The sequence below is a fragment of the Pinus tabuliformis genome, chromosome X, assembly GCF_031772625.1.
Source record: "Pinus tabuliformis cultivar Carrire ecotype Pingquan chromosome X, CPIR1, whole genome shotgun sequence".
Lineage (NCBI taxonomy): Eukaryota > Viridiplantae > Streptophyta > Pinopsida > Pinales > Pinaceae > Pinus > Pinus tabuliformis.
Window position 1 is genome coordinate 996506887 of NC_142308.1, and position 27719 is coordinate 996534605.

General features: G+C 42.9%; 1 protein-coding gene across 1 annotated transcript in view; it reads left to right on the top strand.

Annotated features, from left to right (window-relative positions):
• The window catches only part of LOC149143082 (Metallo-hydrolase/oxidoreductase superfamily protein), a 332415-nt gene that overhangs the window by 269902 nt on the left and 34794 nt on the right, over positions 1-27719 (top strand). The window contains exons 8-11 of the mRNA XM_089448872.1: positions 13773-13849; positions 13986-14049; positions 14173-14223; positions 14333-14381. Of these exons, the coding sequence (XP_089304998.1) occupies positions 13773-13849; positions 13986-14049; positions 14173-14223; positions 14333-14381 (241 nt within the window). The remainder of the gene's footprint in view (positions 1-13772; positions 13850-13985; positions 14050-14172; positions 14224-14332; positions 14382-27719) is intronic.

Sequence of the window (27719 nt, forward strand, 5' to 3'; positions counted from 1 at the left end):
ATGGAAATATCAAACCTTTGAAGGGAGTAAGGGGGAAAACCCTAGGTTTTCACTTGCTAACCCTAACTATCACTTTATGAAGGGATAAATTTACTAGAGAAAAGCTCACTAGGAGGTTCTCTAGGGAGTTCAAGGATATAAATTAAAGCATGCAAAATTTACCAAGAATTTCATATAAATATAAGCATTTAGACATGGAACATAGAAACCCTAGCAATATTCATTACATGCAATAATCATAAAAGATATTCAACAAAAATTACTCACAATCAATGTTGCAAACTATTGAAAATCATTGATTTTATAGATTAATGTTGATTTTCCTAACTTGATAGTTACTTGTGATTTTAGATGGAATTTTATTATATTGTTTTTATTCCTTCTTCAAGTAATTATCAAAATATGAAGATCATGAAACACAAGGAACACAAGGAAAACCCAAACAATCCACTTCTTATAGAATTAGATCAAGAGGATATTTTAATGACAAAGTCAAACCACCTTCTAGCTACAAGTCCTCACAAGTCAACAAAAGAATGCCACTTCCTTACTGCAATTTTCAGATCTCTGATATGTCCCCCACTACAACTACTGGATCTCTGTGATAACCTTCTTGTAATTCTCGGACCTCTGTGCCTCCCTCCTACAATTCTCGGACCTCTGTGCCTCTCTCCTGCAATTCTTAGACCTCTGTGCCTCCCTCCTGTAATTCGCAGACCTCTGTGCCTCCTTCTTGCAATTCTCGGACCTCTATGCATCCCTTCTGCAATTCTCGGACCTCTGCTCCTTCTTCCTCCAATTCTCGGACCCTTGTAATACCACAGTGCCTCCAATTAGACTTCTATTAGTTTCGGTTAGGAGTAAGCTTCCGTTTTGGTTCCTTTCTTTTATATGCTCCTTTCTTGAGTGATCGAACTATAGATAGATGTCTCCAAATGAGTTTGAATAGGCTCCAATATATACTTGTTTATGCACGTTTATGAGGCTGACATGAATAGAGGTTTGTGGGCCGACTTGTGCTTTCATAGTTCGACTTGTTGACTTACAATGCCTTTTGTAGTGCATCTTAGACTTGTAGGTAGAGGTCTTGATTGACTTCTTATAAACAAGATATTGACATCCTTTTGACTCATAACAAATCCTAAAGGCATGTAATGGTTGGCTTGACCTATTAAGCATGAAAGACATGCTTCTTACTTAAATAAATAAATAAATATTTTTTCTTTCTTCTTTACATCATATATGAGTACAAAGACAATTTATGAAGACCGAACCTAGTTACTTTTCCAACACTCTCTCTTAACTAGGGAGGTATTCATAATGACTCAACAAGTCTATCTCAAGTTGAAATATTCTCATAAGAAGGGATCTAGATTGATAAGCATCACTCATCATAGCCAACATTGTTACATTACCCAAGGCCTTTACAGGTACACTCTATCTTTCACAAGATCAGAGCACAATGCTAGGAGGCATTCCATAGGACACCATACCGCCTCATCATGGTACATACTCCACCTAGGATACCCAGAGTAATCCTACCACCGGACCATTCTTATCCAAGTCCATGTGACTTAGGATTTTCATCCTAATCCATCACATTACATGACTCTAAGAATGTCTATCCAAGATGCTTATCCAATCCAACATTCTCCTTATCCATGTCTATGTACTTGACTTAGGACATCAGTCCTAATCCATCATAGTACCTGACACAAGGAGAACCAAACAAGTCATCATTCTCCCTATCCGTGATGCATGCACTAGACTTACGACTGTTAGTCCTGGTCTAGTACATGACACAGGGAGAACCAGTGTCCAACCATACTCCCTCTCAATTAGGGAGGATATTCATATTCTCCTTTTAATCAAAGAATAGATTTTGCTCCTATTCAAGGAGACTCCTTTTACTCCCTCTCAAACCTAGAGGATATTTTTGACTTCACAACCACAAGTCCTCTTCCTTGTCTTTCATAAAAGTACCAACTATCAATTCTTTATAGCTTGCATGGCTCCCTCTTTCCTCCGCATCTCATTGTACAAAGCATGCTTCCTTTCATGTATCACAAAACCATCTTCTCACGACAGGTTCTAGGTCATCCATCTTACACATCACTTTCGTCTCGACTTTATCAATGAAGGCATTCTATTGAACCTTCCCAGACTTCAAGCTGATCATAGCTTCCTTACAAAAGTGATCTTCCTTCTAGACCTTCAGGTTATCTTCTCACATTGCTACCTTCCAATCCCAAGATGAGCACATCTTGATCTTCATGGATGCCATGTACCAGATGTTGAGCTTTCCCTCAATATCCATATAGTTGAACTTGTCTCAATTCACCATGATGATTTTCTTCAACAAAGCATGAACATCCTCATGGTCCATTTCCATATGAGTCTACCTTTATGCATCAAAGTGCCCAAGGATCCAACTTGATTACCAAGTTACCATTTTCCCTTCAATGAACTTTGATAACATCAGTTTCCTCAGGGTCTCTCCAGTTCCCTCCATTCATCATGCTCCTTTCATCCTTCATTATGTACCTGCATTGATCATCGACAAGTACCATGAAGCAAAATATACAAGTACAAGAGCATGATTATAATTTTGATAATCTAGAGATTCCATGGTCTTTTAGAGAGGGAGAATTCCTAGGATTTTCAGATTCAAACCCTAAGTTTCTTGATATTTCCCTATGAAACATCATCCTTGGGGTTTGAACCCAAATTCTCATCCAATTTTGCCCTCACAAGGGTTTGCCATACAACCTAGACTACCTACAAACCCTAGAATCCAAAAGCTAGGGTTTCTATGAGGGAACAAACAGACTAGGGTTAGGGTTTCTCACTTGACAAGGGTTTTCCTACTTTAAAGAATTATCTAGGGTTTATATTCCCTATATTCCAAAGATGAAGTCTACAAGCCCTATGATCATAGAAAAAATCTAACACATTCAACCATGCATAAAATAAATGCACATACCTTATGATCTGACCTTTGGCCATCTACCTGTCGCCAACCTTGTTGTCGTCGTGATTTAGGCGTTCGCCAATCTTGGAGATTCTCCATTCCACCAGAATCTCCATCAATCGTTTGGCCATTGAAAAAAAACAAAAAAATTAGAGAATATATAAAAAAAAGGTTTAGGAAAAAAAAGTATTTAAAAAAAAAATATTGAATAAAAAAAGTTATATTGAAGAAAAAACACAAGTCAGAAAAAAATTAACGAAAGGAAAACAAACATAGTCGACCACAATCCAAAGATCACCGGAGCCATGGTTCTACCTAAGCCGCACTGCCGCCATCGACTTCCCCACTGCTTGTCCTCCCACTCTGTTGCATCTGCCTATCCCGAAAATTTCTTATCCCCGTTGACTGCGCTGACGGCTGGGCCCTCAACCGACACCTTCATCGTGCTAACCGATGTATGATTTCGCCGAATCGTTCTGCATCTAACTGGCAACGCTCTGTCACGTTCCATTTGCGTCGCCGCTTCTTGCACAACCATCGTCGCCTGGTCCACTCTCACCGCACAAACAACATTTAGTCCAACGACCGCTCAACCTTCGTCTGTCCCTGCAGAGAACGCTACCACTGTTACCTGTCTATCCCTCACCGTCGCTTCCTTAGCCAATAATGTGCAAAATTGTGTAACAACACCCTGTTACAAATGTGTTTGAGAAGGGACATGACATCCTTAGGAACTGCATTCCTTGATCTCATACAAGAGGTTAGTGAAAGAAGCATTGAAATATTCATGCAAGAAGAATAAACAATAGTCTAAAAGATAAACCTAAAAATGACACAATTCTTGAAAGTACTTATCTTTCATGAGGATTGTAGGAAGCTATCAACTCCCTCTTGATCCTGCATTAGGAGTCACCACAATCCATCAATGTTTTTCTTCAAAAAAAAAGATCCTTTTAAGCACCATCTGTATTCTCATTTCTAGATCCTTGATCTCCTTCATCAGTAGCCATGCTCAACTATCAATGTATACGATGACCACTGAATCTGCATCATACCATTCTCCTAGGGTTTCTTTGAATCTATCACTGGTACTTGAATAACTGAATGAATTCTTACTAATGATGAAAGATTCTAAATCATACTAGGCCCTTTCCATATCAAGGCCACTCCTAGGGTTTCTCCCAAACCCCAACTTCTAGTTTCAAGAACAAAGGTCTTCCCTAGGGTTTCCTTCCAATCCTACAATTCTTTTAGGTCTTTGCCATCTTCATCTTTTTCACTCTACTTGATCCATTGGTGTCTTCACAACATGTGATCTCAATGACTTTTCTTTAGCCCAACTTTGATACCATGTTAAATTTTAGGGCTAGATTGATCTCTGTTGAAGATAATTGCATTTATATATTTTTTCAATCATTTACACATTACATTCACCCCATAACATCATATTATCATTAACAATTATTTAAAGAGAACAATAAACATCAACAATGCAGTGGAACAGTAAGGAACAATAGAAGAAAAACATGCACAATAGAGACACCACGATTTAGGTCAAAAACAGGGTAAAAACCCACAAGGGGGAAACCCAACCAGATTCTTCTTCTATTAGCTACTCATCAATTGTTCAACTGAGATGCAAGGTACAATGGGACACATCAATCATTTTAGGCCACCTAGGGCCAACCAGGGATCATACATGATCCTCATATGTATAGTGAATATTACATGCCACTATAGCCACAAGTGCAAGGCACAGGAGGTATAGCACGCCAAACTGTGAGCCATGCGAACCATATACAAGTCACTATGATTTATGCAAACCAAATCCAAACCATACATAGATTATAACCATTGTAACCGTCCGTTGCGATGCCACAGAGCCATTGTACAATGGAATGATGCCACTGTAGATCAAGATCATTGTTTGTATATCCAAGATACCATCACTGTTCATACATTAGGATTAGATCACAGTCATAGGTTGCTCCGAAGATTTCTCAGAGAAAGTATAAATGTAGGCTTCAAAGAAATGTGAATCTTAGGGAACGTATAAATTCAGGCTGCCATAGAAATTGTAAGTCGAACCATACAAAAATAAATATGCAAGCTACAAGAATGCAAAACATGATCCATAGAGAAACAACGAGATCCACAAGAACAATGTAATGTTCCTAAGTAGGAATGTGGGTGTTATTAAGCAAATAAATAGTGCAACAGCATATAAAAAATAAAAACACACATTAGACATCCATGAAAACGCTGCCAATCAGGAACTGCTGAGCCATATTATTAAAAATCAGAGGGCTAGATACAACATAAAACGGAATGGTGCACCTGGGCTTGTCCCAATGAACAAGTAAGACCAACCCTAGGTGGAAAAATAGCTGAGTTGAAGGCTGCCTAGCTGCTGCACCACTTTGCACTGCGCTGCCATAGTGAACTTTGCCCTGCTGAACTTCGAGCCGTTGGAAGGTGCCCAAAAACTACCCAGAAAATTATATCCTTTCAACCCTGGATCCTTGGACAAAACCCAGAAAAACCTAGAAGGGAATTTCGCTGGTTTTGACTTTGGATTTTTGGCATCCTTGGAGCCTCTCCCCAGTTTCAACTTTCGACTGCCAAATTTGACTTGTAGGAAATAGCCTGCAAATCCCTTTGTAAACACCTCTGAAATGCTGGTTGTACCTATGCTATCCAACTCCTTGCTCCCCAGATGGCTCTTGGCCAAGATTGACTGCTCTTCCAAGTCCCCACGAATTGCTGCTACAGGCCTCTGCGCAATCCCTCTGCCCAGAAATTCGAATAACTAATGCACTGGTCTAGTTGGCTATAAACTCCAACGAAAATGTCCTCAACAAGCAGCCTCCTTAGCTCCCAGAACTCCTAGCAAGCAATGAATCTCTTGGCTGGCTTCCAACCTCTCCTGCATGTTTCTGGCTACCCATGAAGTACGCAGTTCTCTCTCTGCGCTGATGGCTGAAGTGTGTGACTGTACCGAACTCCCTGAAACTCTTGTGGAACAACCTCCCTAGGGCAGGCACAGATGGTCCCCCGAAGAAGAGGTTGAATCTCCCGCGTGAGAGATTCGTGGCTAAACAACAGGTAGACTCGCTAAGTAGCAGAGTGTACAAAAGAGTTTGTTTGCAAATGTTCAAGATGGTCGAAAATGAGAGCTGATCCTCCTTTTATCACCTTGGGTCCCCTTAGCCTCATGTGGGCCCCTCCATCCACCCATTTGATTCCCTCCAAGCTCATCGAATGGCCAAGTTCGAATTTCTCATGTGGGTGGCCCCCACATTCCACTAGCTGCAAAATAAAGTTGAATTTCCCCTATAGTTCCTAAGTCTAAGTGTGGGGTCCTCCTCCTAAGCCAAAATTGTGCCAAAAATGTATAGTTGCACCCTGTGACTAGTGTATTTGAGAAGGGACATGACAAACAAATGCATGCCACCGAACAACAAAGCGAGTCACAGGAATACGAGCCACTGTAATTATATGAGAGCAACAATAGATGAATGCGAGCAATTGGAGTATACATACGAGCCACAGGGGAAGGTCAATCCACAAAAGTGAGACATTGTGTAAAGATCGAGTCACAGAAAGAATATAGTGAGCCATTGTTTGAGAGTGCGAGCCACTATTTGAACAATATGAGCCTTGAAGTTAGGGTGCGAGCTTCATAAAGAATAGATCCGAGATTCTGTGATATACACATTACTTAAAGGACCTAACCTCAGATGTTCATTATTTGAATTGCACATGAGATTAGATTTATAGACCTTCACATGGATCGGATGGGTAACTTTATTTGAGTAGCTGACCTAGGTTTTCCAACGTAACCCTTTTTCATTTACTTTCTGTTGATTTGGCGTAGCATCAAATGTGCTGCAGCCATGAAATTTAGTGGAGAGGTTGGGGCACATAAGATCTCCAATACCCAGAAATGGTTTGGGCAGATTCTAAACAGATCGGGAGATATTAAAATAATTAATATTTTTAATGGAGTCCCTAAGTATAAACTTAGGGAAAATAAAATATTAATGTGTATTAATATGAATCTATGTTAGAATGGTCCAAAAGACATGGATCAAGCCAGATCTAATCTTAGCCATTGATTAGGGACTTAATCTCGGCCGTTGAGATGTCAACAGAAAAAGTATAAGAGGAGGCTTGAGGGGCACTTGGAGAACACACTGAGGGAGACCTTCAGTTCAATTTATGGAGCGAGGTTTGTTGAGAAATTGAACCAGTGGCCTGGAGAGTAGTCAAGAGGCAGCAAGTACGGAACAGAGAGATGGGAGATCAGCGCGGAAGAGGCAAATGCAAAGCCAAAGGAAGCCACGCATAGGCAGCAGAGACTGTGCAGAGCCAGAAGGGTCTGCGTCATCCACGCAGAAGCTGCAGGAGTGACACAAAAGCCCAGAGAGGCTGCGCAGAGCCTCAGTAGGCTGACGCAGAGGGTTTCAGGCTGTAGAAAAGGTTAGTAGGGCCTACGTTGGGTTTAGAAAAGTGTTAGAAGTTTGTCTACCTGTGGGTAAGCCAATTTGGCACCCTGTTGTACAAGAAAATTGTTGAATAATAAAATCCTCCCTTGCTGCACCGATTTTCCCACATTAGGTTTTTCGGGGGACATTAGTCCAAAATAACTGTGTCAATGTGTGCGTATGTTTGTTTCTGTGTTACAGTGTGATATCTGCAACAATATTTATTTTAATGTTTGTTGAAGTAATTTCATGAATAACTTATGATGAAATAAGTAGGAGAAGTAAATCAGTTGCTGCAGTGATAGAATTTTCACACTTTCAATAATATTAAATATATTTTCTCTAGTGATTGCTTGCCCAAGGTTGTGCACCATGTTGTAGTATTTCTTTTATCCAATGTTAATTCTTCCTTTTTGGGGCAAAGAGGGCTTCTCTTGGGTTAAGGGGTCCTATGGGAAATTCATCCCATAGCTATCCCAATTTTCAACAGGGATAAGCATTTCACTTCCAGATTATACCAGCAAACCACAAGGGGTCGATTTGTTGGTTATTTGGGCTCAAGAAGGCTGAAATATATCTTGTAGCAGAGGCCAAGATTCAACTAATAAGGGAGACCGAAGGGGACAAGTTGCATCTTGTAGCAGAGGCCGAATTAGTCCGAACTTGTTGGTTGATAGCAGGAGTGAATCACCTGAAGGTAACATCATATTGATGCCGAAGCCATTGATTTATTGAAAGGGGTTGAGTTAGTCTTTCTAGAGGGCTGAATTTTGAGCCCAATTCAAACATTTCCACAAGGCTGGATTTCCTCTAATCAAAGATCAGTTTTTCCAGAGAATTTGAGTCAATTCCAGGGGCTGAGTTCATAGCATTAGTTGCCATTGGAGATTGATGTTGAAATTTCTAAGTCTGACACGTCAGAAATTCCTACTGCATTATCTGGTTTATTTCACCTACTTCTTTTTTCCTTAACAAGTTATTTATCCATATAAATACTGAAAATAAACATAAATGCAGGCTCAACTCATATACAGATCATCAACTGAAATAATAGACAAACACACAAGGGACACCGTTCTTTTGGACAATCATCCCCGGAAAAACCCAACTTGAGAAAACTGGTGTAGTAGTTTTGAGGGTTTTATTATTAAGCAATTTTCTTGAGTACAACTACGGTGCCAAACTGGCTCACCCAATAGAGATTTCTACACGACAGTAATACCTCTTCTCAGAGACAGATATTCAACAAGTCTGCCCCATGAAAATCCTTCCGGCGCTTCCTCTCGGCTTTGCGTCAGCTCTGCTAGCCACAACGTCACTCCTGAACCCTCTCCGTCAGCCCTCTGCCTCTCTGTGTCAGCGTTTTGGCTTTCTGCGTCACCCACACAGGCCCCTCAGCCTCTGCGCAGTGTCTAGCTGCCTCTGCACGACTCTTGTTGCCTCTACGTAACTTTGACTGCCTCTGCGTAGCCTCTCCAGGCTCTGAGCTGACCCTCAGGCACTATCTCTGTCTCTCTGCTATGTACTCACTGCCCCTCGCTGCAACTCGGATCACTTGTTCGAATTTTCTTAGCAAACCCCACTCTAAAAAATCGAACTAACTGATCAATCTTGGTGTGTCTCCAATTGACCCTCAAGCCTCCTCTTATACTTTTTCTGTTGACTCTTCAACGAATGAAATTAAGTCTCTAATCAACGACTAAGATTAGATTTGGCTTGATCCATGTCATTTAGAACATTCTCACCCAGTTTTATATTAATACCCATTAATATTGTAATTTTCCTAAGTTTAGACTTAGGAACCCCATTAAAAATATTTATTATTTTAATATCTCTCTAACCGGGTGGAATTTCCCCAAACCATTTCTGGGTCTTGAAGATCTCATGTGCTTTAGCCTCTCCTCCAATTTTCATGTCTAGAGCACATCCAATGCTACCCCAAATCAACACTCCCTCTTAGCGAGGAATGTGCTCTAGTAATGCTCCAACTCTGAACATGACACTGATCCTCCAACACCAGTACCTGTGCTGATGCTTGGCCTGCTGCCCAACATCCTTTGCACTGCTGCTTCCTGTATTGCTGCCCATGGCTCTGCCACTTCCACTGCTACATCTGTACTGCAACTCCCTCTCAACATGCTGCATCATGCTGCCCATAACACTGCCACTGCTAACTGCTGCACTGCAACTCAGTTACCGAGAAGTAAGTAACTGATCTACCCAACTACTGACATCCTTGTCAGTCCGTAAGCCTCCTGATGCTAAAGCTACCTTTGCTGCTATCCTGTGCTCCCTCTGTTGCCTCTGTGCTGCTGCAAACACCTCTGTGCCTCTTGCACTGCTGCAACCTCCTCTGTGCCTCTTTGCACTGCTGCAACCACCTCTGTGCCTCTCGCACTGCTGCAACCCCCATTGCGCTGCTATAGACCTTTGCACTCTAGCACTGCCTTGTCGCTCCATCCGCATCTTGCTTCTACCGACATTCGTCATCTTGCTATTGTCACTTGGGGCTCCTGTAGCCAGATATGATCCAAGAGTTTGGGTACCTCAAGGATCCTGCCCCTCATCTTCTGTAGTCCTCTTGACTATAGCTCGATGTCTCCCCACCTCTTCTCTAGACGTGTAGGAGCACTCATGGCACAATCGTCATCTGTCTTGACTTCTTTCTCCGCCTTAGCCGGAGTTGCCTTGGAGTCAGAAGCCTCTTCCTTATTCTTCTTCCTGGGACACTAGGTTGCATAATGACCTAGCTCCCCATAATTGAAGCACTTTACCTTGGAGATGTCCTTCTTCTTCCTCTTCCCCTGCTGCCCCGCAGATGCCAGAGCCGCATCCTCCTCCTCTTTCTTGATTCGACCTCCTTTGCTGCTACTGCCCGCCTTGGTCAACCATATGATCTCTTCTTGGCGAAGAGCTGCCCACATCTCTTCCCATCTTGGAAGATCAGCTTTGCCCAAAATGCTTTGGACAAATGTCTCCCAATCCTCGGAGACTACATTGAAGGCGGTCCTCACCATGAACTCCTGATCTAGTGTGGCCCCTATGGAAGTAAGTTGGTCTTGAATCTCTTGCAACCTGCTGAGGCATAGATCTATCTGCTCCCCCTTCTGCATTTGATACGACCGCAGCTGATTCTCCAACAACATCTTCCTCTGCACGGAAGTGCCCTGATACAATGTCGTCAAGGTATCCCACATCTCCTTTGCCATGTTCTTCTCGACAATATGCGGTACTACATGATCCTTGACCCCATCAAGGATTATGCACTTTGCCTTCACCATTGCATCCTCATATCTTTCATTATCAGCTGGGTCGACTGGGATAGCCACGGTTCTCAAGGCAAAGCCCTTAATGCAACGTCTATCTAGAACAGACACGATCCTGGCCTTCTAGATGGCAAAGTTGGAGGCCTCGTCCAACTTGTCCTAATCCCTCAGTTCGTTCATTGCCATCTCCGCTTCTTTTCTGGACTTCCTTTGAGTCTCAACTTCCCTCCTGGAAGTTCTCTCCTAGACTCCTTCTGAGTCTCGATTTCCCTGCTAGAAATCTTCCTGCCAACTGTTGATTCGCTCCTCTTCGATCCTCTTTGCAACTGCAACTCGGATCTGGATTTCTTGGCTAGAAATCCATCGAGGCAACGATTCCCTCTACCTTGGTTCTGTCCCATTAGGTACTATTCTGCTTTGACAACAACAACGCCCCACCATCTTCCTAATCCACAATCTTCCCACAGCTACCTATGCCCTAGCAACTGAAGAAATTGAGCCTTCCAGCTCTGCGCAATCCCGACAAGGGGCTGAATCACTCCTCTGGCCAACTGCGTCAAGCCTACCTGATTGAGTAGGATGACGTGGCTCTTCGTGAGCTTCTTCTGCCTCTCTCTGCCTCCATGCTAGCCCTCTCTCTGGCTTGAAATGATGACGCAGGCCCTCTGCGTCACTCCTCTGCTGCCTTCTGCTTAGGAACAACTTTGTCTCTCGGGACAACTGTCTCTGTTGCAAATTTTCTGATTTCTACCAGTGCCATCAATTCTTCTATGATCTGCAATGCTCTGATACCATGTTGAAATTTCTAAGTCTGACACGTCAGAAATTCCTACAACATTATCTGGTTTATTTCACCTACTTGTTTATTCCTTAACAAGTTATTTATCCATATAAATACTGAAAATAAACACAAATGCAGTCTCAACTCATATACAAATTATCAACTGAAATAATAGACAAACACACAAGGGACACCGTTAATTTTGGACAATCGTCCTCAGAAAAACCCAACTTGGGAAAACCGGTGCAGTAGTTCTGAGGGTTTTATTATTAAGCAGCTTTCTTGAGTACAACTAGGGTGCCAAACTGGCTCACCCAACAGAGATTTCTACACGGCAGTTATACCTCTTCTCAGAGACAGATATTCAGCAAGTCTGCCCCACGAAAATCCTTCCAGTGCTTCGTCTCGGCTTTGCGTCAACTCTGCTAGCCACAACATTACTCTTGAACCCTCTGCGTCAGCCCTTTGCCTCTTTGCGTCAGCTTTCTGGCCTTCTGCGTCACCCACGCAGGCCCCTCAGCCTCTGCCCAGTCTCTAGCTACCTCTGCGTGCCTCTCCAGGCTCTGCACTGACCCTTAGGCACTATCTCCTCCTCTCTGCTATGTATGCATTGCCCTTCACTGCAACTCAGATCACTTGTTCGAATTTTCTCAGCAAACCCCGCTCCAGAAAATCGAACTGACTGATCAATCTTGGTGTGTCTCCAACTGACCCTCAAGCCTCCTCTTTTAATTTTCCTGTTGACTCTTCAACGGCTGAGATTAAGTCTCTAATCAACAGATAAGATTAGATTTGGCTTGATCCATGTCATTTAGAACATTCTCACCCAGTTTTATATAATACCCATTAATATTTTAATTTTCCTAAGTTTAGACTTAGGAACCCCATATTTTAATATCTCTCTAACCGGGTGGAATTTCCCCAAACCATTTCTGGGTCTTGGAGATCTCATGTGCTTTAGCCTCTTCACCAATTTTCATGGCTAGAGCACATCCGATGCTACCCCAAATCAACAATTGAATTAAAGGGGGTTGAATTCACCCGGTAAAGGGAGCAGAATTTTGCTCAAGGAAAGGCACACACATTTCCAGTCAAGAGATCCAAATCTGAAGCAAGTATACAGTGAGTTTGATCTTGGCACTTTCCAGGAATCCATATCAGTTTGAGGAGGCCGAGCTTATCTTGTGCTATCATCATTTCAAGTCAAGGTTGATTTCACTAGCAGAGAGCTGAAGATTGTTGTCCAATTGGTGCTGTAGCAGACTTCCATTTTGAGGGCGAATCTTATTGTACAGGAGGCCAACCTGATCTAGATTGCTGAGCAGAATTTCCAGACATCCTAACCTCACAATATTAATAGAATTATCTCTTCTTATCAGCTGAAGCAAGCTCCAGGTTAATCCTCAGTCTGCATTTGCATTCACTGAAGATCATTATCTATAAAAATTCAGATTTGCTTCAGACTTTGGCTGATGTTGTTTCTCTTGCTATGCTCATGAAGTGCTTGACAGAAGTTTGAGTTAATTTTGCTGGAGGTGTCTTCCAGAACTTGCATGCTAACTGTTTGTGGAAAGGTGTCAAAGAAAAAAGTTTCAAATTATGGGAAAAAGAAACAAAATTTTGCTTGAATTTTGCTTTGGTACATTACACTTTCTATCACATGTGCGAAGTCAGCAGCAGAGAGAAAATGCCACACGTGCAAGGTCAAACAAAAAAGAGAGAGCTCGGTCAACTGCTGGATAACTTTGGCCTTCTTCTTTTTCTTCTTGACTTGGATGAACAAAGATACTTCTTATTAGGTGTGATCCAAATTGTGTCAAGAGAAGGAAGTCAAATGCCTTTTATATAGTGATCCTGGGAGGCCGAATAGGTGTGACAAGGGACAGGCTGACTTGGAAGGCCTACTTGACTTTCTTGCAGCCAAAATTCAAAATTCAAAAATCAATTTTTTTTCTCTTTTGAAGCCGACATAAAGAACATGTCTTATATTTATTGTTACATATATTTGGAGGGCTAAAAATATTAATTATGAAGATGGACCATAGCTACAAAAATCAACACTAAATAAACCATATTGACTATAAAGTCTCTATATTGATAACCATGACACTTTTGCCAAGCATTCATGTGAAGCTGTTTTAATAGTTTATATTGAATGCTTATCCTAACATTAATAGCGAATATATTTTCCACGAGGAAATGCAAAGTAGAGTCTATTTACTCATTTAAAACATAGTGAATAATAGATGGCTTTTATGTTATTTCAGGTGACTCCCTTACCTGTTTGGCATGGACCAGGATATCGCTCTCTTGGATTTCGCTTTGGTAATGTCTGCTACATAAGGTATTCATTTCTAGTGTTTACCTAGAAGTTTCTTGAAATATATTACTTGTTTCTTACTTTTATTTGCAGTGAGGATCCATACATTCTTCTTTTCAATTTTCTCATATATGGGTATTGATGATTTTTTCTGTCATAGTGATGTAAGTGACATACCTGAGGAGACATATAACCTTCTCAAGGATTGTGAACTCCTAATACTGGTGCATTAACCTCTCTTTTAAACCCTGCAATTCCATGCTTAACCTTTTTCAATTACCTTACTTGGTCATGAAGACAATTGATTTTGAAAATTTGTTGAATCTTAATATTGAGATTTTGTTCAGGATGCATTGAGGCCCGATCGCTCAAGCACAACACATTTTGGGTTGCCTAGGGTGAGCCATTATTAGCATTGCTTGTAAATACAATAAAAGTTTATCCGTTACATATTTAAAATGACCATTTCATACTTTGTTCATTTTCCTATTGTTCGTTTCTTTGTAGGCTTTACAAGAAGTTAGGAAAATTCAACCCAAGCAAACTCTCTTCACTGGTAATGTCTCATAAGTTTACTTGTTTGATGGTAAAGTAAGGTCCTCATCACTTATGAAATGTTTTTTAATGATCTAGAATTTGTTTCTAATTTATTCTATAGGCACATTATGCTATGTTGGTTTGGATTATGTTGAGCATGAAATGAAAGATTACATGAACATAGAAAAGAAACATAGGGTTATAGTGAAACAAAATTATATTACTCAAGATTGGTGAAAAAAAAATTATATGTACAATGGCTAGAATGGTGGCCGCTGTCTTTAAAAAGAGGTGTCTCTACTACTTTAATTTGCAAGACCCCATAACAGGATGCTGAAACTACCTTTTATCATAATGGTAATACTAAGAGGCAAAACTGCAAAGATGCAAGAATCTTGACCCTAACATGAAGTTGGGGCTAGTGTGAACGTTGAGTTGGATGAAATTGAGTTATGTAAAAAAAAGGAAGCCTTGTTTGTTAATTTTTCTTAGAGCTATATTGTTCTTTGCTTTAATAATTGCATTTCTTCATTAACACATTAAATTCACCCCATAACATCATAACATTATTCATATTTACATCATTATTCAACAACATATGCAACTATGTAGAAAGAACAATATCATCGTCATCAATGCAGTGGAACATAATATAAGAAAAACATTAACACATAGATACACATGTATTGGTCAGAGACCAGGGCAAAACCCACTATTGGGAATGTTACCCACCATTTTGTAGGTGATATCCCTAGGAGAAATTTTTTCTCCAAGATGTTCCTCAGCTGGCAGCCAGCAACTCCTTGCAGCCACCAACTAGCTCATTGTGCCACTTCTCCACCACCTGAGCCAACCATGTGGTCCCTCACCCATTTGTCATGATCATATGTTTGAAGGTGGGCCTCCCAAACCTAAAGGTATGCCTTGTCATTTGGTAATTGAGTATTGTAGTTTACTTATCATGGAGACTTTTGGGCATGAATTAATGGGGGGATTCAGTAGAAAAAGTGGGCTAGGTCTGTGCTCTTGTCCCCTAGACCTCTTTTGGATGTTACCCTTGGACCCTAGTCTCATGGGATCTTTTTTACTGACCTTTGGGTTCTCGGGATGGTACTTCATGGGAAACCTTGATTTTGGTTGCGTGGTCCCGCTCCCTCATCCACATACATCACTCCCCTCCGCTCATTATAACCCCATTCATCATTTCTCCCACTTGGGTCCACATTCCTCCACTAGGTCCACATAGGGTTAGCCTCCCCTTCCCCTTTCCCACACCTTGGGTCGGGCCTGGAACGATGCCCCAAAGGTTGATGCAGCTGAAAAGAAAAGTAAAAGCATAATTGGCCACATTCAACAGGAAAATGTACCACAAAATGCAAAAGATGGCCGAGACAAACACATTTAGCATGTGGGCAAAAGCCAATGCATGAGCTTTATCCCATTCTCATGGCCATCACCCTGGTTCCTATAGGCCCTAGATGAGCCTCTTTTATCATTCAGGAACCCATGATTGTCCCAACCCCTGGTGGGCAATGAACCGTCCCACCTCAAAGGGGTTATCCACTACTATACTTTACACATCATGCTCTTACTCCTTGAGCCCCGAGCAATTAACCAAAGAAAAATCATAAAAGGCAAAAGGCATATGAAGAAGGGTGGAAAAATCAAGGTCGGGGTAACTCATGTACTACAATTATTCCCTCCTATACATTATATACCCAAGTGTGGGCTTCCCCTTTATTAGTTACCCTTGTACCTATTGATTTCTGGTAGCATCAGATGTGCTCTAAGTCCCAAAATTTTCAAGGAGGCTTGGACACATGTATTCCACAATACCCATAAATCGTTTTGGGAAATTCCACCTGGAGACAACTTTATTAAAATAATTAATTAATTTTAATGGAGGCCTAAGTCTAAACTTAGGGAATTAAAATAATTAAAGGGTATTAATCTAAACTGTGGGTGAATCTTCTAGAAGAAGACGAAAATCGAGTCCAAATGATTTGAGCCATTGACTAGAATCTAATCTGGGCCGTTTGTTCTCAGCTGGAGGATTATAAGGACTTCGATGGGCATTTAGAAAATACACCAGGAAAATACTCAGTTATCCGAGTAAAATCGATTTTCTCATTGGTCGAAGTTCAGCAAGAGGAAATCGATTTAGAGGGAGAGTTGCAGGTGAGGAGAGAGAGGGTAGCAACATCAGTCGGGAGTGCAAGAGCAGAAGACGCAGAGAAGAGAAGGGACAACGCAGAGGGACATCGCAGAGGCTGATGCTAGGACTGTGCAGTCCTCACGTAGAAGCTGACGCAGTGAGAAATAGAGGGGGCAACAGGTCCTCTCCTGGATCAGAATCTCGTCGGGAAGTGTGAGAGAACTGTCAGTAAATTTCTCACAGAGATTTCTCTTCTATTCTGCTGGTTGTATCTTGTACATGAGATTTTTTTGCTGAAGATTAATAAAGAAACCCTCATCTGCTGCACTGGTTTTCCTGCATTGAGTTTTTCTGGGGACAATTGTCCAAAAATAACTGTCATTGTGATTGTACTTGTGCTAGTGTTTTCTCTTGCATTTTGTAATGTTCCTAAGTAGGAATGTGAGTGATATTAAGCAAATAAATAGTGCAACAACATATAAAATTAAAAACACACATTAGACATCCATGAAAACGCTGCCAATCAGGAACTATTGAGCCATATTATTAAAAATCAGAGGGCTAGATACAATATGAAATGGAATGGTGCACCTGGGCTTGTCCTAATGAACAAGCAAGACCAACCCCAGGTGGGAAAATCGCTGAGCTGAAGGCTGCCTAGTTGTTGCACCACTCTGCACTGCGCTGCCCTAGTAACTACTACCCTGCTGAACTTTGACCTGCTGGAATGTGCCCAAAAACTGCCCAGAAAATTATATCCTTTTAGCCACAGACTCCTTGGACAAAACCTAGAAAAACCCAGAAGGGAATTTCGTTGGTTTTGACTTTGGATTTTCGGCCTCCTTGGAGCCTCTCCCCAGCTTCTGCTGCCAAATTCGACTTGCAGGAAACAACCTGCAAATCCCTTTGAAAACACCTTTGAAATGCTGGTTTTACCTGTGCTATCCAACTCCTTGCTCCCGGATGGCTCTTGGCCAAGATTAACTGCTCTCCCAAGCCCCACGAAATTGCTGCTACATGCCTCTGCACAATCCCTCTGCCCAGAAATTCGTACAACTGATGCACTGGTCTAGCTGGCTGCAAATCCCAGTGAAAATGTCCTCAACAAGCAACCTCCTCAACTCCCAGAACTCCTAGCAAGCAATGAACCTCCTCGCTGGCTTCCAACTCCTCCTACGTGTTTTTGGCTGCCCAGGAAATACGCAGTTCCCTCTTTGCGTTGTTGGCTGAAGTGTGTGACTGTGCTGAACTCCCTAAAACTCCTGTGGAACGGCCTCCCTAGGGCGGGCACGGATGGTCCCCCGAAGAAGAGGTTGAATCTCCCGCGTGAGAGATTCGTGGCTAAACAGCCGGTAGACTCGCTAAGCAGCAAAGCGTACAAAAGAGTGTTTGTTTGCAAATGTTCAAGATGAAAACAAAATGAGAGTTGATCTCTCTTTATAACTCCTTGGGCCCCCTTAGCCTCATGTGGGCCCCTCCATCCACCCATTCGATTTTCCCTCCAAGCATATCGAATGGCTAATTCGAACTCCTATGTGGGTGGCCCCCACATTCCACTAGCAGCTAAATAAAGTCGATTTGGCCCCTAAGTCCCTAAGTCGAAAGTGTGGGGCCCTCTTCCTTAGTAAAAAATGTGCAAAATTGTGTAGCAACACCCTGTTACTAATGTGTTTGAGAAGGGACATGACAGTCCTCCCCTCCCAAATGTTGCTTGCCCTCAAGCAACCTCAAAGTTGGGTGCTCCAAAATATGCTCACCCTCCCAGGTGGCATCCTCATCTGGCAAGTTCTTCCAATGCACCAAACATCGCTTGTCCTCAAGCAATGCTTGAACAAACACCCTCTTTGACTGTGGACCCCCCACTATCACTGCGAACTTCACCAGGGTCCCAAATGTGCGATTGGATCGTCCTTGATCGTTGTACTATCCTATAGTGAAGGAGTCCCTTGATACCAGTATCCCAAGCCAACTTGATCAACGTGAAGCCCCCCTTGCTCCACTCACTATCCTGTCAGATATGGGCATTAGAACCCCTATGTTTATCACCAATAAGTAGAGCATCCTGACGATGTAAAACTCTGCCGAAATCCTCATGAAGTTGCTCTATCGAATAGTCCACCCCATGTACTCTGATTGTGGGCCCTTGAAGATACAACTTAATACCTATGCGAATGAAGCCTCTCCTGCATGAGCTTGTCCTGAAATCCTCTTGCTGGACATCCTACCATGTTGATGAAGTCTCCCACGCCCTTAGTGAATCACTGAAACCCGATGGAGAATCTTGATGACCCTCCCCTATAGAAACCAGCTCACCCCTATGGGTATCTGAACTGCTAAGTACTATGACTCTGTCCTGCTGACCCTGCGACACCCTGGTCATCACTAACTGTCTAACATGCTCATACCAGAGCCTCCTCTCGCATAGCTCTCGACCATAATCTATGCGATGATCAAGGTTAGGCCCAACCTGCCAAAGCGACCCAATAGTGTCAGCGCCTATCCCTCCATGGCTAGCCCCAATCTTGAGTAACAATCTACCTCGCGCTATGGTGAGGGCTTCGCTGATTCCCCATGTGTCTGCTTGTGAATGAATCAATTCGCATGTTATCCTACCCATGCTCACTGAGGAGTGGAGTATCCCACCAATCCACAAGATCCCTGGATCCCATAACCATACTAGAGGTCCACAACCTCCAATCCTCCCTGCCTATCACTGTGATATGCTACTAGCTATTGATACTCCTCCGTGCCCCATCTTTGAATCCTGTAGATATCTAATAGGTAGGCACTGAGCATCAAGAACCCGTGTTACAAATAACCAACTTCTCACCGCCTGCCAAATCGCATAGCAAGATCTACTATCCCAACTCCTGATGATGTGCCTTGGTCCTGCTGGAAGCCTAAGCATCATCCTGCCAACAAGGGCTACCATCCCTCACACTTCATGCTCACCTAATGTCTCAAGTTGTCAAGCTGGAAAAGCACCATACAACTCCCTCTTGGTCACCTCCCCAAGTGTGAGCCTAGGGGTGGAACATATGCTACCTCGACAATCAACCATGCTATCCCTAAGCATGTATCTGTCAACTCGTGCACCTACCAAGTGTCTCAACTGGAGAGTCTCCTCCCAGCCCATGACACGCAGTGTCTCATCCAACTGCCTAGGGTGAGCCTCCCATGCCCTGTTGCCTGAATGGAGACTGTCAAGGGGCAACAACCAAACACTATGTGACTGTAAGAAACACTGGAGGAGGATGGTTGGGTATGTCCCGAAGGGTATGATCAAGAGTATGCCAGAATGCTCAAGAGTAATCCTATGGACGTCCCTGTCTCTGCCTTGGATCTGTTGACAACCCCCTCGCGGCCCTATCTCCACTAAACATGGTGTCACTAGATGCTCAACCTTGTCCTTATTGATCCTAGGTGAGATGCATCCAATGGTACACCTACTGCCCTTGTCCATGAGTCTCCTTGGAGGTAACACTCCAAGTGCCACTGTGTTGCATCATCTGCCACTACATACCACCCAGTGTCACCGCACTCATCGACATGCCATTGTATACCGCAACCTGTCTCTGTACACCATGGAATACCCCTGGCTACAACCATACCATCCTGTATTGTCCTGTGTCCTGCCTGTGTCATTGCACCTGTCACTCCTCGCACATCCTCAATGCGATGCGAGTCACTCCTCCTACCCCACAGTGTCAACCGGCATGCTATGGTATACCACCATGTATCTCCATGCTCCTCTGCAGGCCATTGCTCCTCATTGCATAGCCCTGCACACCACTGGGTGCTATGGCCTAGAATTGGGTCTGTATGCATCAGGCCACATCCCTCTATATAAAACTGGACGCTACGACTTGACTCTGTGCAGTCTTGTGTACCACTGCCTACTATCATACCACCCTGTAACATATGGTATCCCGCATGTGCCAAAGTGTCTGCTACTCTGATAGTGACCCCACCATGACATGTGTCATGTCCCGTCGTCCATCCTGGTAGATCTGAGCATCCTAACTCCACTCCTGCCAGGGGGGATATCTCTGTTGTGCTGATCCTTTGTGACCCCGAGTCCTAAACCTCAATGGGAGAACATCGTCTCCATACAATATCCGGTCTTGTCGCATACCCATGCCACCTCCTCCAACTAGCTCCTGCTAGAGAATGTTAATCATCCTGCGCCCCCATGTGCAACCAACATTCCAAAACAACCAATGGAGTTTGCTCACAAACCACCTGGCCATTAGCATCAGCTGGAACTCCCCTAAGGAATGCATGCGCTCAAACACGGGGTTGACTACCTCATCAATCCCATAGCCTTCCTGCATGTTTGATATCGGATAGGAAGCCCCGCCTGGATCCCAATGCCAACCTGAGCCTCTAGCACCCTCAATGTCTGAGAGCTCCCACTGAGCTTTACTTCGAACTATGACCATCTCCATGAGTCTAGCCCACTCCATTAGGTACCAACTTAGAATCCCTCGCCATTCAACCCCAAGAGAGGGATCGAATGCACAAACTCTAGCACATAGAACAACCCCTCCATCCTGCGAGTGTTGCACCCTGTGCAACTCATGTTGCCTCAACTCACCATCCTAGTCAACACATAAAATTTGTCGGGGAGTCTCTGCATCTCTATCTCTGTGGTGCAAAGGTAGTCTAGCAATGTTGTAAGCGCCATCTATATAAGTCCAGAGAGAGCTATTATTTGGAAGTACTGCAACTCTATTGACGGTTTGTGCATCCAACTGCTCTAAGTCAGTGGTGGGCCCCAAAGAAGACTGCTCGTCCTCCTCCACCATGGGCTCAACATGAGTCACGAACTGCCCCTCCATGACTAGCTCACGCCCCTCTATGTGCCTTCCATGTTGTTGTAGGTGGTTGTCATCCCGCAACTCTATCATAGATCTGAGTGCCTCTGTACCTATCGGCTCCGTATCAAGGGTGGTGATGTCTCTCGACACCTCATCATCCTGTTGTGTGTTGTTATCACCTGAAAAATCGGTCACGACCCTGATATCTCAACAACGGATGTCACCTTCTTAGCAGTGGACATGTCTGTGTCTCCTAGCACCTCATCTATGGATGGTCCTATGGGTGTATGCTCTACTTTCTTCCCTAAGGTGTCAACTGGTGCTATCAAAGAGGCCTCCAACAATGGTGACTCTTGTGCCACATTGGGTATACCAATGTGATCCTCACACTCCTGCGTGTCCTCTGCCTCATGTTCAATCTCCTCCTCAGGCCCCTGATGTCTAAGACCAGGTCTCCACTAGCAAAATCGTCTCCTTGACTCATCCTCTAACTGTCTCTGGCTTGCCTGCTCCTTTTCAGGAGATCTGGTGCCCTGATTCTGTCAGCTTTCCCCACATAGTGTAGATGGTTGTACTCCCACGACTTGTGCACCTCTAGTGTCTATGTTGTAAGGACAAGGATGGATCTGGTTTGACACCTTCCTCAACTGAGCCAACCTCTCATCGCTCCAGTGGATTCCACCCCAGAATTCCTGCATATTGAATCTCTCTTGAGCCATGGGAAGTGTACGGAGTAACTCGTCGCTGTGCATACATGACCAAATCTCCCATGATCTCACTAGTTACCCACAACTGGGCCAAGATCATGCTCTGATACCACTACAATGTTCCTAAGTAGGAATGTGGGTGATATTAAGCAAATAAACAATGCAACAACATATAAAAATAAAACACATTAGATATCCATGAAAACACTGCCAATCAGCAACTGCTGAGCCATATTATTAAAAATCAGAGGGATATATACAATATGAAATGGAATGGTGCCCCTGGGATTTTTCTAATGACCAAGCAAGACCAACCCTAGGTGGGAAAATAGCTAAGCTGAAGGTTGCCCAGCTACTGCACCACTCTGTACTGCGTTGCCCCAGTAAACTACTACCCTGTTGAACTTCGACCTGATGGAATCTGCCCAAAAATTGCCCAGAAAATTATATCCTTTTAGCCATGGAATCTTTGGACAAAACCCAGAAAAACCCAGAAGGGAATTTCACTGGTTTTGAATTTGGATTTTCGGCCTCCTTGGAGCCTCTCCCCAGCGTCTACTGCCAAATTCGACTTGCAGGAAACAGCCTACAAATCCCTCTGAAACACCTTTCAAATGTTGGTTTTACCTGTGCTATCCAACTCCTTGCTCCTAGATGGCTCTTGGCCAAGATTAACTGCTCTCCCAAGCCCCACGAAATTGCTGCTACAGGCCTCTGTGCAATCCCTCTGCCCAAAAATTCGTACAACTGATGCACTGGTCTAGCTGGTTGCAAATCCCAGCAAAAATGTCCTCTACAAGTAGCCTCCTCAACTCCTGGAACTCCCAACAAGCAATGAACCTCCTTGCTGGCTTCCAACTCCTACGCGTTTTTGGTTGTCTAGGAAATATGCAATTCCCTCTCTGCGTTGTTGGCTAAAGTGTGTAACTGTGCTGAACTCCCTAAAACTCCTGTGGAACGACCTCCCTAGGGCGAGCACCGATGGTCCCCCGAAGAAGAGGTTGAATCTCCTGCATGAGAGATTCGTGGCTAAACAACTGCTAGACTCGCTAAGCAGCGGAGCGTACAAAAGTGTTTGTTTGCAAATATCAAGATGAAAACAAAATGAGAGTTGATCTCTCTTTATAACTCCTTGGGCCCCCTTAGCCTCATGTGGGCCTCTCCATCCACCCATTCGATTTTCCCTCCAAGCATATCGAATGGCTAATTCAAACTCCTATGTGGGTGGCCCCCACATTCCACTAGAAGCTAAATAAAGTCGATTTGGCCCCTAAGTCCCTAAGTCGAAAGTGTGGGGCCCTCTTCCTTAGTAAAAAATGTGCAAAATTGTGTAGTAGCACCCTGTTACTAATGTGTTTGAGAAGGGAGATGACACATTTATTTTCTGCAGTATTTTAATTGTGAAGGCTGCAATAGAATTTATTTCTATATTTGCCGTAGAAACACTGTGAATAACTTATTTTTGAATTAATAAGTAGACAAAATAATATCAGTCACTGCAGTTGGATTTCTATCTAGAAATTTTCACATGGTATTAGAACCAAGTTCGTAAGCAGAAGAGCTCAGAAGCAGAGACTAAAAGGATTTCGAAATTATTGTAGAGGTGGCAATTCGAAACCCCAGAGGCAGCGGAGTTCGAAGGCCAAGGAGGATGAAGTTTTGAGGAGAAATCGATTTCTTTGAGTGAGTCAACAGAGACATTCGATCTCTAGATCGAAGCTTACTGGAGGCAGAAGGGAGAACGTATTTTTCCTTGCAGAGCAGAGCTTCAGCTGGGATGCAGATATTTTGTAGCAGTTGCTAGGGTAGAAAGTGTCAAATAGGAAAATAACACAAAGAAGGATGGAAAATCAATATGTCTTTGGATTATCTTCTAGATTAGAAGAAGAATTTACATGCTTGGCAAGTTCAGCATCAACAGATGTTTGGTACATTCCATATGACTGGAGTATGAGAATATTTCTCGAGCTATCAAGAAGAGAAAATGGACTTCCAGATTACTATGGGAAACAGAACGATGGAAGCAGGAACTAGCATCTGAGCCACTAATGTTTTGCATGTGCCAGGGTTAGGAACGAATATGATTTCAGTGTCCCAGTTATAGGACAAGGGATACGATGTATACTTCATTGGAAAGAAAGTATATATCAAACATCCAAGCTCGAAGCAAATTGGAGCTCGAAGCAACAGACTATATAGGTTGCAGCTCGAGTCTCCAATGGAACTAATAGGCAACAATCTTAATGGTGAAAAGGAACTAAATGAGCTATGGCACAGGCGAATGGGGCACTTACACCATGGAGCACTGAGGATGCTTAGAGTGACAGTTACAGGAGTTCCAGTTCTTAGTACTGAGCATGATGATAAATGCAGAGGATGCGTACTAGGTAAGTATGCTAAAGCAACTTTCTCCAGGAGTAAAAACAGAGTAGAAGGTGTATTCAGATTGATACACTCAGATATCTGTGGTCCAATGTCCACAAGAGCTATTAGTGGTGGAAAATACTTCGTCACCTTTATTGATGATCACTCTAGGAAAACCTGGATCTATTTCTTAATGACCAAGGATGAGGTCTTTGATCGGTTCAAAGAGTTTAAGGCTCTCGTTGAGAATATGACACAGAAAAAGATAAAGGTATTGCGTTTAGATAATGGTGTAGAATATACAGACAAAGACTTCATAGATTTCTACGCAAAAGAGGGCATCAAAGGAGAATGAACAACTCCATATAATTCGGAGCAGAATGGAGTAGTAGAGCGTAAGAATAGAACTATCGTTGGGGCGACAAAGGCTTTGTTGTATGTTCAGGATTTGCCTAGATTTTTATGGGCAGAAGCTTGCAACACAACGGTGTATATCCAAAAGAGAACTCCTCATAGAGCTTTGGGGAAGACAACTCACAAAGGTGTTTTCACAGGGAAGAAGTCGGAAGTCAGTCATCTCAAAATATTCAGAAGTGTGGCATATTGTCACATTCCAAATGAGAAGCGTAGTAAACTGGGTCAAACTGCGGAAAAGGGGTACCTTGTAGGATATAGCGAGACCTCGAAGGCATACAAAATCTGCATTCCTAGCAGCAAGAAGATTGTAGTAAGATGGGATGCAAAGTTCATGGAGGATAGAGCTTTCTAAGAAATCCCGAGAGATGCCAGCAGAAGATCAGTCAATAGATATTCCTTTAGTCTAGCAGCAGCAAGGGCAACAAGGATGACATACATCTGGAACTAGCATAGTGACTAGTACCAATTTTTCCTCAGAATAAGGAAATCCAAGTAGTCCTTAGCAGGTGGAACGACAGGAACAGGAGGGGGATTTGATCGATCCTCCCACCACCAGTGGAAGAACTAGTAGAGAAGTACGACAAACATTGAGGGACACAAAGGAGTTTGTTGGAGCTCCTAGAACCGAGAAAAGGCAGCATAGACAACCTGATAGGTACCAAGCCTTGGTAGCACAGGTTGAAGAACCCTCTAGCTTTCAGGAAGCCGTACAACACCAAGTATGGGTGGATTCCATGGTAGAAGAGTATAGTTCTATCATGATGAATGATGTCTAGGAAGTGGTACCTAGGCCAGAGGATAGATCAGTTGTAGGATCAAGATGGATCTACAAGATCAAGTATGCTGCAAATGATAGTATAGAGAAGTATAAGGCTAGGTTCGTAGCAAAGAGGTACGCACAAAAAGAAGGAATAGACTATGAAGAGACCTTCGCCCCAATAGCCAGATATACCTCTATCAGATCCGTTATATCCCTAGCAACTCAAATGGGATGGGAGATTCACGAGATGGATGTCAAAACAACATTCTTGAACGGGGTGATAGAAGAAGAGGTGTATATAGAACATACCGAAGGTTTCGAAACTCATGAGAGGAAAATGTTGATTTGGGGTAGCATCTGATGTGCTTTAGCCACGAAATTTGGTGGAGAGGTTGAGGCACATGAGATCTCCAATACCCAGAAAGGGTTTGGGCAGATTCTAAACATATCAAGAGATATTAAAATAATTAATATTTTTAATGGAGTCCCTAAGTCTAAACTTAGGGAAAATAAAATATTAATGTGTATTAATATGAATCTGTGTTAGAGTGGTCCAAAAGACATGGATCAAGCCAGAGCTAATCCTAGCCGTTGATTAGGGACTTAATCTCGACCGTTAAGATATCAACAAGAAAAGTATAGGAGGCTTGAGGGTCACTTGGAGAGTACACCAGATGATCAGTCATTCTATTCCCTAGAGCGGAGTTTGCTAAGAGAGATAGAATCAGTGATCGGGAGAGCAGCTGAGAGGCATTGAGTACAAAGAAACAGAGAAGACAGAGATTGTGCCGGGAGAGCAACGCGGCAGCCAAGGAGGGTGACGCAGAGCCAGCAAAGGCTCACGCAGGGCCACGTAGAGGCAGCCAAGTGCTGCGCAGAGCACTAGAGGGGCTAGCGTAGCTGACGCAGAGGCTCCCAGAGCTGACGCAGGGCCTCCTGGGGCTAACGCAGGCCTAGAAAGGCTGACGCAGGGCCAACGTGAGATAGAGAGGGGCTGATGCAGTCCAGATTGGGCAGACGCTGGGGTTGCAGGAGCAGTTTTGTGCTGAGGAACTGCCGGAAGGATTTTCTGGGGTTTCATTCAGGAGATTTCTCTCAAACTGTGAGGTATAGCTACTAAGGAAATTCTCTGTTGGGTAGGCCAGTTTCGGCACCCAGATTGTACTATGATATTGCTTAATAAGAAAACCCTCAGATAGTTGCACCAATTTTCCCGCATTGGGTTTTTCCGGGGACATTGGTCCTGTTGACTATTACGTGTCAACGACCCATAGCAGTACACCCCCTTTTTTCGTAAGGGGGATAGCGCCTGATCGATGTGTTCGTGTTGTTCAACTATCATCGTCAGCCTGATCATCATGTTATATTGTAAACCCTTTCTACATGTGTAAATTGTAGATAATCTCAGCAGATCCGTGTCGTGTATGTAGTTGCCTAGGTAAACCTAATTTTTTGGTGACGATCTACATTTTGGGAGGTTTTTTGTCTCACTGATCCATTCTCGGATGATCAGCAGAGTTTTCCTTTAGCCTTACTCCAAAGCCGGAGTGGATTTTGTCACTAGGATCTTAGGGGATTCCTAGTGTTCTAGATCGAGTCTATGTAAAAGTGATTTGGGAATAATCCTAACAATTTGGTTAGATTATTTTATTACAAATTGCTTGATCTGCTAGATTATATTTGTGTCGCAGAATTGGGTAGTCTGTGAGGGTCTTTTTTAGATGGGTTTTCTCCCTTGTGATATAAAAAATGTGAAAATCATGGTGTAAAGTGTCCTGAGGGTTGGAAAAATAATTTATTCCCTCATAGGTTAATTAATTAAATTTTCTGGCCAAAGTAATTAAAATCCTAAGTCAAAAATTTAATTAATTCTAGGTCTTAGGTAAATTTAAATTCTTCAAAGGCAAAATTCGTTGGTCCTTAAAAAAATAAATTTTAAGAGGTCCAGGGACTAAGGTAAATTAATTATTTTGCTAAATTTTAAGCACTTGGTCCCTGGGGTTAAGTCAAAGTAAAAATTTTGAGGAAATTAATTCAAAAATTTAATTTTTGAATTAATTAAAATACATTTAATTGAAAATTTCGAATTTCCTCAATAATTTAAAATTTCTATGGATGAGATTAAAAGAAATTT